Source organism: Aptenodytes patagonicus, chromosome 3, assembly GCF_965638725.1.
Source record: "Aptenodytes patagonicus chromosome 3, bAptPat1.pri.cur, whole genome shotgun sequence".
NCBI classification, from domain to species: Eukaryota; Metazoa; Chordata; class Aves; order Sphenisciformes; family Spheniscidae; genus Aptenodytes; species Aptenodytes patagonicus.
The window spans coordinates 13,250,379-13,262,265 of NC_134951.1; the positions used below are offsets into that span (position 1 = coordinate 13,250,379).

The window sequence follows — 11,887 nt, forward strand, 5'->3', positions numbered from 1 at the left end:
GCACAGCCTGCCCAGACTTACAAGCAAAGACATCTTGAAAGTATCTACTGGGAAAAATATATTGACGGTGTCTACTGAGAAAAGGGTCAGCTAACCAGTATGGATGTATCTTTTTGTCTTTAAGTTAAATTAGCGTGTTTCTCTCTTGTGTTCTTCTACAATGTTGAACTCTTAGTCTTTCGTGTGACTTGCGTCTGACCTAGTCTGCTCAGCTAACATGCCCAAAACTTGTGTCTAGTCACTTTGCAGTTGGAAGCATCTGGTTTGGGGTAGGGGGAGGAAGGTGGCAACAGGTGTGAAGTCAATTGTAAATCACTGAGCTTTTTTAAAGTTTCAGTATGAACAAAGGATTGCAGGGAGCTTAATGTCAGTAAGAGAAATTGTTTTTTGAAGCAAGATGGGGAGGAACATACTTGATCCTGTAGTGGCTATTGACAGAAAAGCTGTAAACTGTGGCTCTCGCAGGAGCATTGTGGCTCTGCAATGTCAAGTTGCCTTCGCTAGTTGGGGGAAAATCACTCACAGGTAGCATAACTGACTGCTTAGCTGAGTAAGCTGCCGGCCTAAAGGGAAAAAAGCTTTTAGTTAAGACTTGTAGTAGTAATAACGCTAATACATGGACTCTATCCACAAAGTGTTAAGGATTCTTCCTTACTAGAGAACATGATGCTTAGGAGCTCCTGTCAGATTATCCTGTCTCTTTTTTTTTTTTTTTTTTAAATGGGAGGAAAATTTCTTGGTTTCTTCTTTGCATCTGAACAGTGATGTGAAAACAGTTCAGATTCAATATTGTATTTTCCTGTTCTAAGGAAAGCTATTGCTTAACATGAAACATTATCCCTTAGGGCTAAAGATACAATAATGGGTGTCTGCTTTTTAACTTTATATTAAACAGAATTATACTACAGGGAATTTCTGTGAAGGCTAACTTGAGCAAGAAATTATTTTGTGAATCTATTTGCACTTTGTGAAAAAGCATGGTGTCTAAAAGATTGTAGCTCTATTGCTACAATACCTGTACAGTGATCCCACTAAACAGTTTGTGCTATAATTACAAGGTCATGTTTGTAAGTCTTGTCTGTCTTCTAGTTGCCTGCTAAGCAAATCTGTAGTAGATGTCTTTTACTGTCATTTCTGGAAAAATCTGTGTGGGCTTCATGATGAGGGACATGTCAAGTCCCCAGCTGTGCATCAAGTCTGTTTTCCAATAGAGGAGGCTACCATGCTAAAGGAGTCTTATTTTGTTACTCCTGTGGTAGGTGAAGACTAAAGCCATAGAGCTGCGATATTAAGGAATGAGATGTAAATATGTCAGCATGGGAATAAAAGGAAAATGCAGAATATATAAGCCTGACAGCAGACTTGACAGGTCAGTGACTTCATGCTTAGTGTTCTCTCCTACATTAACCCAGTGGGTTAAGTACCAGCTAGTCCTCAGTCTGTGGGCAGAATCTATTGAGAAATCAAAGGACACACCTATAATATGCTGCCAGGGCTTTGCACCTAACAGAACACAAGTGTGGACACTTTAAGTGGTATGGTGACTTCCCTGTTGTCTTGCATCATGCTGTCTCCCAAGAAATGAGACTGTTATGGAATGTTTTCTCCAGATAGGTGAGTGGCAATATTCATCTGCCATGACAATGCTCTACCAGCACAGCATGGGCTGCCTTGAGTAGCCTGAGCCACCTTCTCCCCTCTTACAGCTGTGTGTGTGGGGAAAAATGTAGCAACTAGGGACTGCTGTGAGAACCAAGCATGAGGTTGGGCAGCCTATTTCAGTGTTGTTAAGTCAGCCTCAGTTGTCGCTTCCTGGGATTCTGATTGCTTTCTTCAAGCCAAGACTTGAGGATAACATCGCTTAGTAATAGAAATCTGGTATTTACAATCTCATCGAAGGTACCTTCATTTCTTTTCATAAGATTAGTCAATATCTTGAGATTCTTCATCTGTTGACAGGGTTTTAAGAGTTGTTGAAAAGCAAGGTGATGCCCAGGTAAACTGTGGCTCTACTCTTCAGCTCTTCTCACTTTGCAAAATGGCACTAAGCAGAGCTTTTAGAAGTGTTAATAGGTAAGGTGGTCCTCTACCTTTTTGATATGTTGGAAAATTCAAGGAGATTCCCCTCCATGGTTGGACTAGGATTTATATAAACCTTCTTGTCAGATTTTTCCAACAGCACGCAAGACACAAAATCCATTTGAATATCAGTAAAATCTTTTAAAGACATAACAGTAATACTCTCTCCACCTCAGAGGTGTCTGTTTATACTAAAATTCAGGAACTTCCTTCCTGATTATATATATATATTTAAAAAAAAAAAATCCTCTTCAAGTGTTGAATCAACACCTCTTCGGCTTTTAAGTGGATATTTTATGACCACATGCTTTTCGCCCTGGTATTTGGGATGTTATTTTTATATCCCTGTTAACACAAGTTGAAAGGAGATCAATCTTCTTTTGTTTATGCTTAATGTCTTCTGCAATTTCAACAGGTGAATGATAAAAGTCTAAGGGGAAAAGAGAAGTCTGGTGTAATTGTTTTTGTAGGAAAATAGGAACAATAATAGAAGTGTACTGCAGACAGTTATTTCCACTTCAAATAAATGGCGGTAAGTCAGTGCTACAAGTATATCTGGTCACTGATAGAAACACCGAGTTCTCATTTTTACTATAGTCTATATTCAATGACATGGCTAGTATTTCAAAACTGTGTACTGCTTTGGTGATTTAAAGCAGCAACAACTTACTATTAATACTGAAAAATTAAGAAAATTGACATTTACATTTTCTAGCCCAATCTTCTCTTTTGGTATATTGCTTTGCTTCTCTGTTTTCAATCTCAATGTCTTCAGTAAAAGAGTAAATGGTATGCACCTATATACAGAGAAAACTGACAAACTGACAATGTCAGAAAACTGTTCTTGACAATGATCTAATGATTTGGGAAGCTTTGGTTCAAGTTTTGGCTTCTGCCACAACTCTGAGTCTTCAGCTAGTCACTCCCATATAAATGCTGTTTCCATTTGTGTGTGCGTGAGTCCAGAAACACCTAAACACAGTGCTAGTTGGTTTCCCAAACCCCAGACAGGCATGTGCTTGGAAAGAAATGCTTTAAAGCAGAAGTAAGCTGAATTGGTCTCCTTACAGTGCTTGGCATACTGATAAAAGAGCAAGCCTAGGCCCATGGTGCTGTGTAAAGAAGCAAAAAGTCAGGGGCTTGATCAGGGAGGGGGTTCAGATGGACCCAAATTCTATAGCTCATTAAAACCAAACTGCTTTGTTGGGAGCTGGGACTTCTATAGCTCATTAAAACCAAACTGCTTTATTGGGAGCTGGGACTTCTCTCTACAACTGAGTTTCCCATCTGTTAAATGCAGTAATAGCGTTGGTGGTTGTATGGCAAATAAGTTGGGGAATAAAAGTAAGGCAGTCAGATACTGGCTCCTTAGAAGCTGGGGTGCATGTGGATTGTTTGTGGTGGGTTGGTTGGTTTGTTTCTTAGCTACTGCCATGCAGAACTGGAGGGATGGCCCCTGGCATCCCTAGGCAGAGGGGCTGTGGCAGCTGCCAGATAAGCAGCTCCCCCAAGGAACTGGCTGGAGCCCTCTAGCAGGAGGCTTTCTTCCCCCCCAAGCACACCTATGTGCAGCCCAAATGTGTAACCATAAAATGTCTTGGCACCTATGTGGTGCTCCTCAGAGTAGAATTTCAAAGCGCTGTGTGTGTGTGGGCGGGTGGCCCCAGGCTCCCCTCTGCTTTGGGAGTGGCAGGGTGAGCTCTGCTGCTCACAGAGGCAGGGCTTGCCTGGGGATCCACGTGCGATCCTTTAACCACTGGGGAATATTCTCTCTGAGGTACTTGCTCTTCCCACCAAGAGGGAACTTGACTTCCTTGCCATCTTCAGGGTGTTTCTCTAGGTATTACTGCTGCTGTCAGGCAACACATTGCTGCACCCTTTTTATAGGGTGGGCAGAGAAGTTGTCACTGTCCTGAATTCAGGTGGAAAGCCTACCCTGGAGAGTGGAGCTGTATGAGTCTACTGAATCCTGGGCTAATACCCTACCTACTAGGCTTCCTCCTTTCCGTCCGTGTGCCTTCTGCTAAATAAAGCAGCATCATATACTTTCAGCTGCACCAGAACAGCCTCTGGTCTCTGAGGTATGAGAAGAAACCCAGAGCCTATCCTCATACTGTTGATAGCAGCAACAACTCTCTCCAGCAGCACCAACTGCCTGCCTGATGGCACCAAAGGAGTTAACTTGTATAAAATCCATTATATGTAACTGCCTGCTTTGCCCTGCCTTATTCTTCCCTAATAAAAGGGTTAGGACAGCTGTGGGGCAAAAGTCCCTCTTTTCTCTGGCTTCTGAAGCTTTAAGCACTCTGTCTCTGTGATCACAGCTGGTCCCCCCCTCAGCAATTCACCCAGAGCAGAGGCAAGGGAACTCTGAACATGAAGAGCTGCTCAGGAAAGCAGCTGGTGGGGTCCAGCCATCTCACCTATGATTTGGTGCCCCTTGTTCATCTTTTCTCTTGCCTTCAGCCTGCTTCACTGCACTGCTCTCCAGTGTCTTTGGGCAGGGAGAGAATATGCACAGTCTGGGCTGTTTCTCTCTGGCTGAATGCAAAGTGTGATTTTTTTTTTTTTTTTTTGGGGGGGGGGAGGGGCGGGGGGGTGTGTTTGGGTTTTTTTAATGTCTGGGATCACTTGTTTAAAAGGCAAAATATCTACCTCTAGTGTGCAGCAACTGACTCTGGGAGCAGCAGAATGGTGTAATATTCTCATCAGTAAACTGAGAGTGAAGGACCAGTAGTTCAACCAAATCGCCAGGTTTGCTGTATCTCAAGGCTTTTCCTTAGATTCTAAAATCCATTTCAATTAATTAATTTCTGTATAAGATCTTGTCAAGTTCTTCATCCCTTTTCTCTTTAGTATTTGAGCACTTACCTGCTGCCCTTTCAGCTTTATGACTAGTATCACTCATGAAGTATGATTTCATGTACCAATTTCTTGTATGAGAAAACTGTGAATGCAGTAGAAAACTATGTGGTGGTGGTTTCTTCTTTAGTACCCATGTTCTGTTCTCCATGTTAGTGAGGAATTTCAATGACATGCTAACCTGGAAAAGGGAGAGCTCTTGGGGCCAGAAGAATTCATTTCATTGTCTGGGACTAACCCCATTCACTCTCCTATATCGCTTTCTTTTTAGCATGGCAAACAACTCTGTCCCTTAGGCAGAACGTAATTTAATTTCTCAGCCATGGACTTCCTGTGATTGTTGTGCTGATACTTTAGCTTTATTTCCATGTTGATTTTTAATGCATTTTGTTGAGAGAAGATGCTTGTATGTGAAAGATGTCTTCTACTTCTGTGACTTGTGCAACTTTTTCAGACTGAGGTTCCACTTTTTTGCCTCTGTTCTATGGATTATTATGGTGTTGCTGTTGGAATTCAATATAGCTTTATGGACTTTATGTACAGTCCTGGAGGCTAGATCCCCTACCCTTAAGTGGGGAACTTAACTTGGTCTCTTTCACATGAATTAAATGTCCTAAATTCCTGGGGGTAAAGGAAAGAGAAAAGAAGAGAAATGTTGACTGTATTCCATTTTATTGAAAAATAAATAAAATCCAACATTTAGTGGTACAAGTCCTGCTACTATCATGAATATAATAACTCAGACTATCTCCTCTGGATCAGTGAAATGTCTATGCCAAGGGGAAGAATTACACAAGGAGGGGTATATAGAGATGCTGTATGTCAGGCAGAGCAAGAATTCATTTCTTTCTGGGAGGAGAGAAACAAACCTGGCAGATCCTAGGAGTTCCCAGTCACAGGCAGGTACTGAACCTACGTATGCCTCCTACTCATACACCTCAGTCACTCCCCCCACACACACACACACACATGCAGGTGCAAGGAGAGATCCCCTGAAATCAAACAAATTAAACAGTGCAAGAGTACAGCCTATTCCAGTAAACCCCTTGCACATGGGCTTTGGTCCTATTGCAGCATAGGGAGTGATTTAGCACAGACCAAGGCCTGGTCCCTGCAGCCATCTTGTGCTGGAGCTCAAGTATTTAAAAGTATGGCAGCAGCCACCAGACTTCTGGGGATAGAGGGTGGGCACAGGCAAGGTCTAGTTCACTGCCACAGAAGCAGGAAAGTGTCCTGAAACTCAAAGCCTTGCCTTTGTCATTACTTAAAGTGGTTCCTCCACCTTGGACTTGCAGCGAGATAGAGAAACTCTACAGGCACCTAACAAGCTATAGCCCAGCACATTCAGGGCCTTCACCTGCCTCTTTCTCTGGGGTGGTGGTAAATGTTGACCCTGAGCCACTTCTCAAATCTGCAGGGTACCTCCTACTGGGAGACTCTTCTTCATTCTGCATACAGCATTACTTAGCTTTGTCTATGAGCAGCAGCCTTCTGAAACTATTAGTTATCAGTGTCTTCATTTGTACGTGGGTAAACTGAGGCTGCAATGCTGGATCACCAGCCAAGATCACAGGTAAACTAGCAATAAAAGTGGATCCTTCCAACTCCTTGTTCCTCTGCTTTAACCATGTCCCTATATGCTTCCTTAGCTAAAGAGCTGAAAAGCATAGTCATTACCTGTAGCTTCAGCTGTGGAAGATTTAAGGAACAAGGTTAAAAGTCTTCCCAATCTACCAAACCAGTATACTTGTGAATGATGATGGTCTTTAATCTACATCAAAGAATGACAGGACTATCTTCCCGTGTATCTGCTAGTGGTTTGCCAGCACTAGTGAGCAGGTACCCCTTTACAGCGACAATGAGAGTCTTTGAGAAAAGACTCAGGATCAAGCTTAGTTGTGGTTCTGTGCAAGATCCCATGGACAATGTACAGTTCCACTCTCTTGAACATCATGAGGACGACATCCAAAACATAATCCAGACAGACCTTGTCTGTGAGGCTCTTTAACTGCTCAAATCTGGCCCAGTTGCACAGGCTTATACTGAGGAATGCTAAGCTGACGATAGTGCTGCCATCTCATATGTGCATAAAATTTTCTCTAGTTTGACAATTTTATAGGGCTTTAAAAAATTATTCTATTTATATTCTTGCTGAAACCCTAAAGCTTGTGAGAAATCTAACATGGGTTAAAACAAAACAGAAGCATATGGGATATGCTTAAATGTGGTTACATCTTGGGTGACGGTGCTACTTGCATAAATTTGAATGTAGCTGCTTTTTTGAGACGCTGATGGATTTCATGCTGATTGCTCCAATATGCACATACCATGTGAGAAGAGCACTGAGTCAGCTTAGGCTGAGCCTTGGGGAAAAAAAAATGTACAAGGACACTTGTATTTCCTTCCAAACAAACAAACAGAGGGAAAGGAGGAAATAAAAAAAAAAGAAGAGAAGGATGCAATAAAGTTTTAGCTTTGCAGTGCTCTGCTGCAGGATGTATCCACAAACCTAAACCATCTGCCCCACACAGATATGCTGATCTATCCATCCTGGTGAGACAAGCTTGTTACCTCCTGGCTGCTGCTCTCTCCATGCCTTACATCTCCCCGTGGAGAAAAGGTTAATCTCACTTGATTAGCTCCACACAACTCAGCCCTGGGTTTTGCTCCTCTCTGCGTGCTGCTGGCCTCAGCACAGCCAAGCCTTACGAATCAGTCTGCAATGAGATTTACAAAGTAACTCATATTTTTTGGTGGTGTGGTGAGACCTGTGCGATACCTGTCAGATGAAAGTCAAAGTAATTAAGGATTAAGACTATGTCCTCATATGTTTGGTTTTTGGAGGGTTTCATGCGTGTTTTACAGGACTGTTACTGGCTGTAAGAAACAGCTGATCTGACAGCTTTTAATAAGGAGACATTATGCTTACCAGAGCCCTCCTAGGTTTCGGTACACCTTGAGGATAAAACTTTGCATCTTTCTGATACCTGAATCAAGTTATTTCATGTCAGAGAGAAGGAAGAGAAGGAAGATAACTCAGCCTAATCTTATTTGTTCTAGCAATTTGATGTAAAAATGTCTTCCGTAATTCATCAGGTATTGAAGCAAGGGGTTTTTATACATTAAATACAGAAATATTATATGTTTCTGTATATATTAATAAAGAAGATAGGATTTAACAGCAATTTATCTACACAAAATGTTAGTTTGCTTATATTTCATTTCCAATATTTAGCGGTCATTGTTAGATTTTACTTATCTATCAGTCAGATATATAATACAAGATACAGACTATGACACTGATATTTATTTGTTTATGAGCAAAGATGTTCTCACTATTACTTAGTTTTGTGATTTTTAGGTACAGTGGAAACGTGGATAAATAGACAATACTTGAATTAACTATACATGTTCTTCCTCATCCTAATATTTAAAGTGCCTACAAATCAATACACTTAGTATTCCTATAGTGTTGTTGTAATTTACTTTTTTTAAATTCAGTTTAAAATTAAAAAAAACTATGGATTTACTATTGTCCTTATTAAACAGAAGATCAGTCAGAACAGTGATACGTAAATCCTAGGAAGATCAGTTGGCTTTTTTTTTTTTACTTTTGTATCAGACTAAGATTAATATTTCTCAGAAGCTTATTATTAAAAAAAAAAAGACATAAAAAACCCCCCAAAAAGCAAGACTTCTCTCTCAGCAACCTGCAGCTCAGGTTTTTAGGCAATCCTACATCACCTTCCAGCATCGCATCCTATGTACAACGGCAGCCCTCGCTCTCCCTCCCTCTTGCTGTGTCCTCCTCTCGCACCCCGCGCCATCGTACTCTGGTGAGGAAGAAATTTTGCTGCGTTTTTTTGTTTGTAAAGACCCTGAGCATGCCGGGGCGGGTGCTCCAGGTGAGGTCTACACCCGCTTGACGCTGTTGAGGAGCTCCGTCAGTTCGCTGATGTACTTGATGGTATACTTCAGGGTTTGTATTTTGGTGAGGGGCTGTCCCCTCTGGCTGTAGACGGGGGGCAGGTAGTTGCGCAGCGTATGGAGTGCGTCGGCCAGGGTCCTCATCCGCAGCTTCTCCCTCTCGCTGGCCTTCCTCCTGCGCTGGGCGGACATCCGCACCTTGGTGCCCTTGGGCAGCCGAGCCTGCCCGGGGCTGGGCAGGTAGGCGGGGGGGAAGTCCACCAGGCTGTAGCCCACCAGGCTGCCGCCACCGCTGCCGTAGGGGGTCTCCGCCGCCACCGGACAAGGGGATGAGGAGTAGGATTCGAAGGAGGGCGTCGGGGATAAGCTGTGCGGAGACGAGACAGGGTGCAGCTCGAAAGCTCCAGCGGTGCTTTTCCAGTCCCAGGATGATAAGCAGACGGAGTGCTCCGAACCCAAAGCGTCTTCCATGTTTATTAATGTCTCGTGCAATTTGTCCATGCTGGAGGAGCACTTGGGAGAAGCAATGCCCTCTGCCCGCCAGCAAAGGCTGGAGCCGCCGGCTGCCGAGACCTTTTTATGATGGAGGGAGGAAAGTGACAGAGTGGGAACGTGGGTTTGGCGAGAGGAGTTCAAAGGAGCGCCACAAGTGCTAAGATGGAAAATGAACTCCTGATGTGCTAGTTTCTTCTCAGTGATAATTATCAACCTTCAGCTAAAAAGCCTTTAAGCTAACAGGCAGCAGCAAGAAAGGAGGAAAAAAAGATTATCTTCTTGCAACTAAACCAATTAAGGCTGCGCATCTATGTGTAACGTTGCACTGGGGGGATAAGTGGTGAGAGAGGAAAAAGAAAATTAACAATTTTACAAAACAATTTACAAGCATAGAATTTAAAGATAATGACCACTAACACAAAGCCTGAATTTAAGCCACCGAGCCCTGATTTCTGTGTAGCTGTTTGAAGGTGATGGCACTGCAGCAGCGATGATTTGATCCGTGCTGGCTGCTGCTGAAGTAGTCTCTCATCATCTGCATCTTAATCGTGAAAGTCAAAGATGGTTTGTTTGGATTTGTGTGTGTTATGGCTCTGAGGATTTCTCTTCTCATGAGATTGCAACTTCTCTCTGGATCACTTTGGTTTTCAACAGGAGAAAGGAGGAAAGAACAGTAATGCATTCCCTGCAGTCTGTAGATTCATTTGCTATTTTAAATCATGACAGGGAAATCAAAAAAGGAAATCTGTAATTGTAAACACAGTCAAAGTTCCATTTAAAAAAAGAAATAGGAAGAAGTAATTTAAAAAAAAATAAAATTGACAGTGTATAAACTTTGGGCCCAAACGAATGTTTTACATAGAAATTTAATTCAAAGAAATATACAGATTAGACATGTGTAAGAGAAGACTAGAAGCTACTTCTGTAAAATTTTCTACCTCTAGGAATCCGTTCTTCTGCCAAAAAAACCCTTTTCCAGCCCTGACTCAACGCAACAGTGAAGTTACATGTTAGGCAGTTCAAGTGAAAAAGTATATCCTATAAATTAATAGCATTAATAATGAGCACTTTTCATCTCTAGGCTTCAGAACAGCTTACAGTGATGATTAATGATCTCTATTACTCTAGAGAAACGGATAAGCAGCAGCAAGGAGTAACTTGCCCAAAATCACACAGCAAATCATTAGGAGAGCCAGGAAAACCGTCCAAAACTACTGAGCTCTGCAGGTCTACTGAGCAGCTCGGCTGTCAGCCGTGACTTTGTATCGGCCCATAATGGAAGCAAAATATAATGTATAATGAAAAGAAGGGGAGAAAGAGTGCCAACCGGGATGAAAAAGAAAAGTAGGATTTATGTTAGAGATTCCTTCTGTGTAACGATCTCTGTGTGCACCATAATCCACTCTGACAAAAGAGGGGGAATGCCTCTGAATGGCACATAGCCGAAGCCAGCTGAGGCTTTCTGGGATACACCGTTTCTTCTTGATTGTGAAATCCTCACGACAACCACTCCAGAAAAAAAACAACAATCCAATACTCGTCGTAGTCATTAGGAAGGCTTTTGTGAATTTTTATGAGTTTGGGATCAAAACGTTGGGAAGCACTTTGTGGGAGGCTTACTGATTTTATGCTGAGATGAATAAGAAAGAACCAAAAGTGAAGGATTTTAGCATTTCAGCCCAGGCCGAGACAGTTTGACATGATGTCACCTACCCCACGCAGAAACTCGGGGTACAGCTCATCATGATCAGGATTGCTTTGGGTTTTATGGTTACCCGATCATATTCTGAGCTCTCCTTTACTCCTTCTTTAAGGAAAATGAGCTGAAACAGTCCTAAGAGTCAAATTAAAATTAAGACAAGATGAATGACAGGTATTTTCTGTGACTTCAGTGAACTGAATGAGTTTCACGGAGCACCAAGACAAATGGTTGCAAGGCCACAAGTTAGACATAAGGTTTAATTTAGCATAAATAGGGGACTCATTTTTGTCCCAGTTAAAATCTCTCTCCCACTCTTTTTCTCTTTTCCTCTGGGTATTTGTGTTTATAGTGTCTTCCATTTGGTATGTCCCCTGCTTTTATTTTATGTCTTTCCCTTTTTTGTTAAACACGACAATTAAAAGTCTACAAATGGACAAAAATCAGGTGGGGGAGGTGGAAGAGGAGGAACTTCTGTGTGCCAAGAAAAGGGAGCTTGCAAATATATGTATATGTGTGTATCTGTATAAATATATTAAAAATACACATATTAGCATATATATATATATAAAAACTGTTCTACTCAGCAGTTTTCATTTTGGAATAAAATGTTAATTAAATGCAGTCAAATTTAGAAGCAAAAATTTTAACAAGTCACTTGTTTGCTGACTATAAACAATGTATGTTTCTAGTTAATTTATACCTCTAATCTATGGGTAAATCATAGAAAATGTTGCTCAGACACCAAGGGGGAAGAGATTTTGTGCACATCCAAAATGCCATTGCTGTAAATGACAGGTGTACACAGTCAGATTTCATCTCTGT

The 11,887-nt window shown here is 41.9% G+C and overlaps 1 protein-coding gene across 1 annotated transcript; it reads right to left on the reverse strand.

Moving 5' to 3' along the window:
• Nucleotides 1-8,853: 8,853 nt before the first annotated feature.
• On the reverse strand, nucleotides 8,854-9,369 carry MSGN1 (mesogenin 1). Its single transcript, XM_076335431.1, has one exon. The coding sequence runs from the start codon at nucleotides 9,367-9,369 to the stop codon at nucleotides 8,854-8,856; it is 516 nt and encodes a 171-aa protein (XP_076191546.1).
• Nucleotides 9,370-11,887: the final 2,518 nt, after the last annotated feature.

Coding starts and splice junctions, on each gene's coding strand:
- MSGN1 (XM_076335431.1), bottom strand. CDS start 9,369: ATGGACAAATTGCACGAGACATTAATAAACATGGAAGACGCTTTGGGT.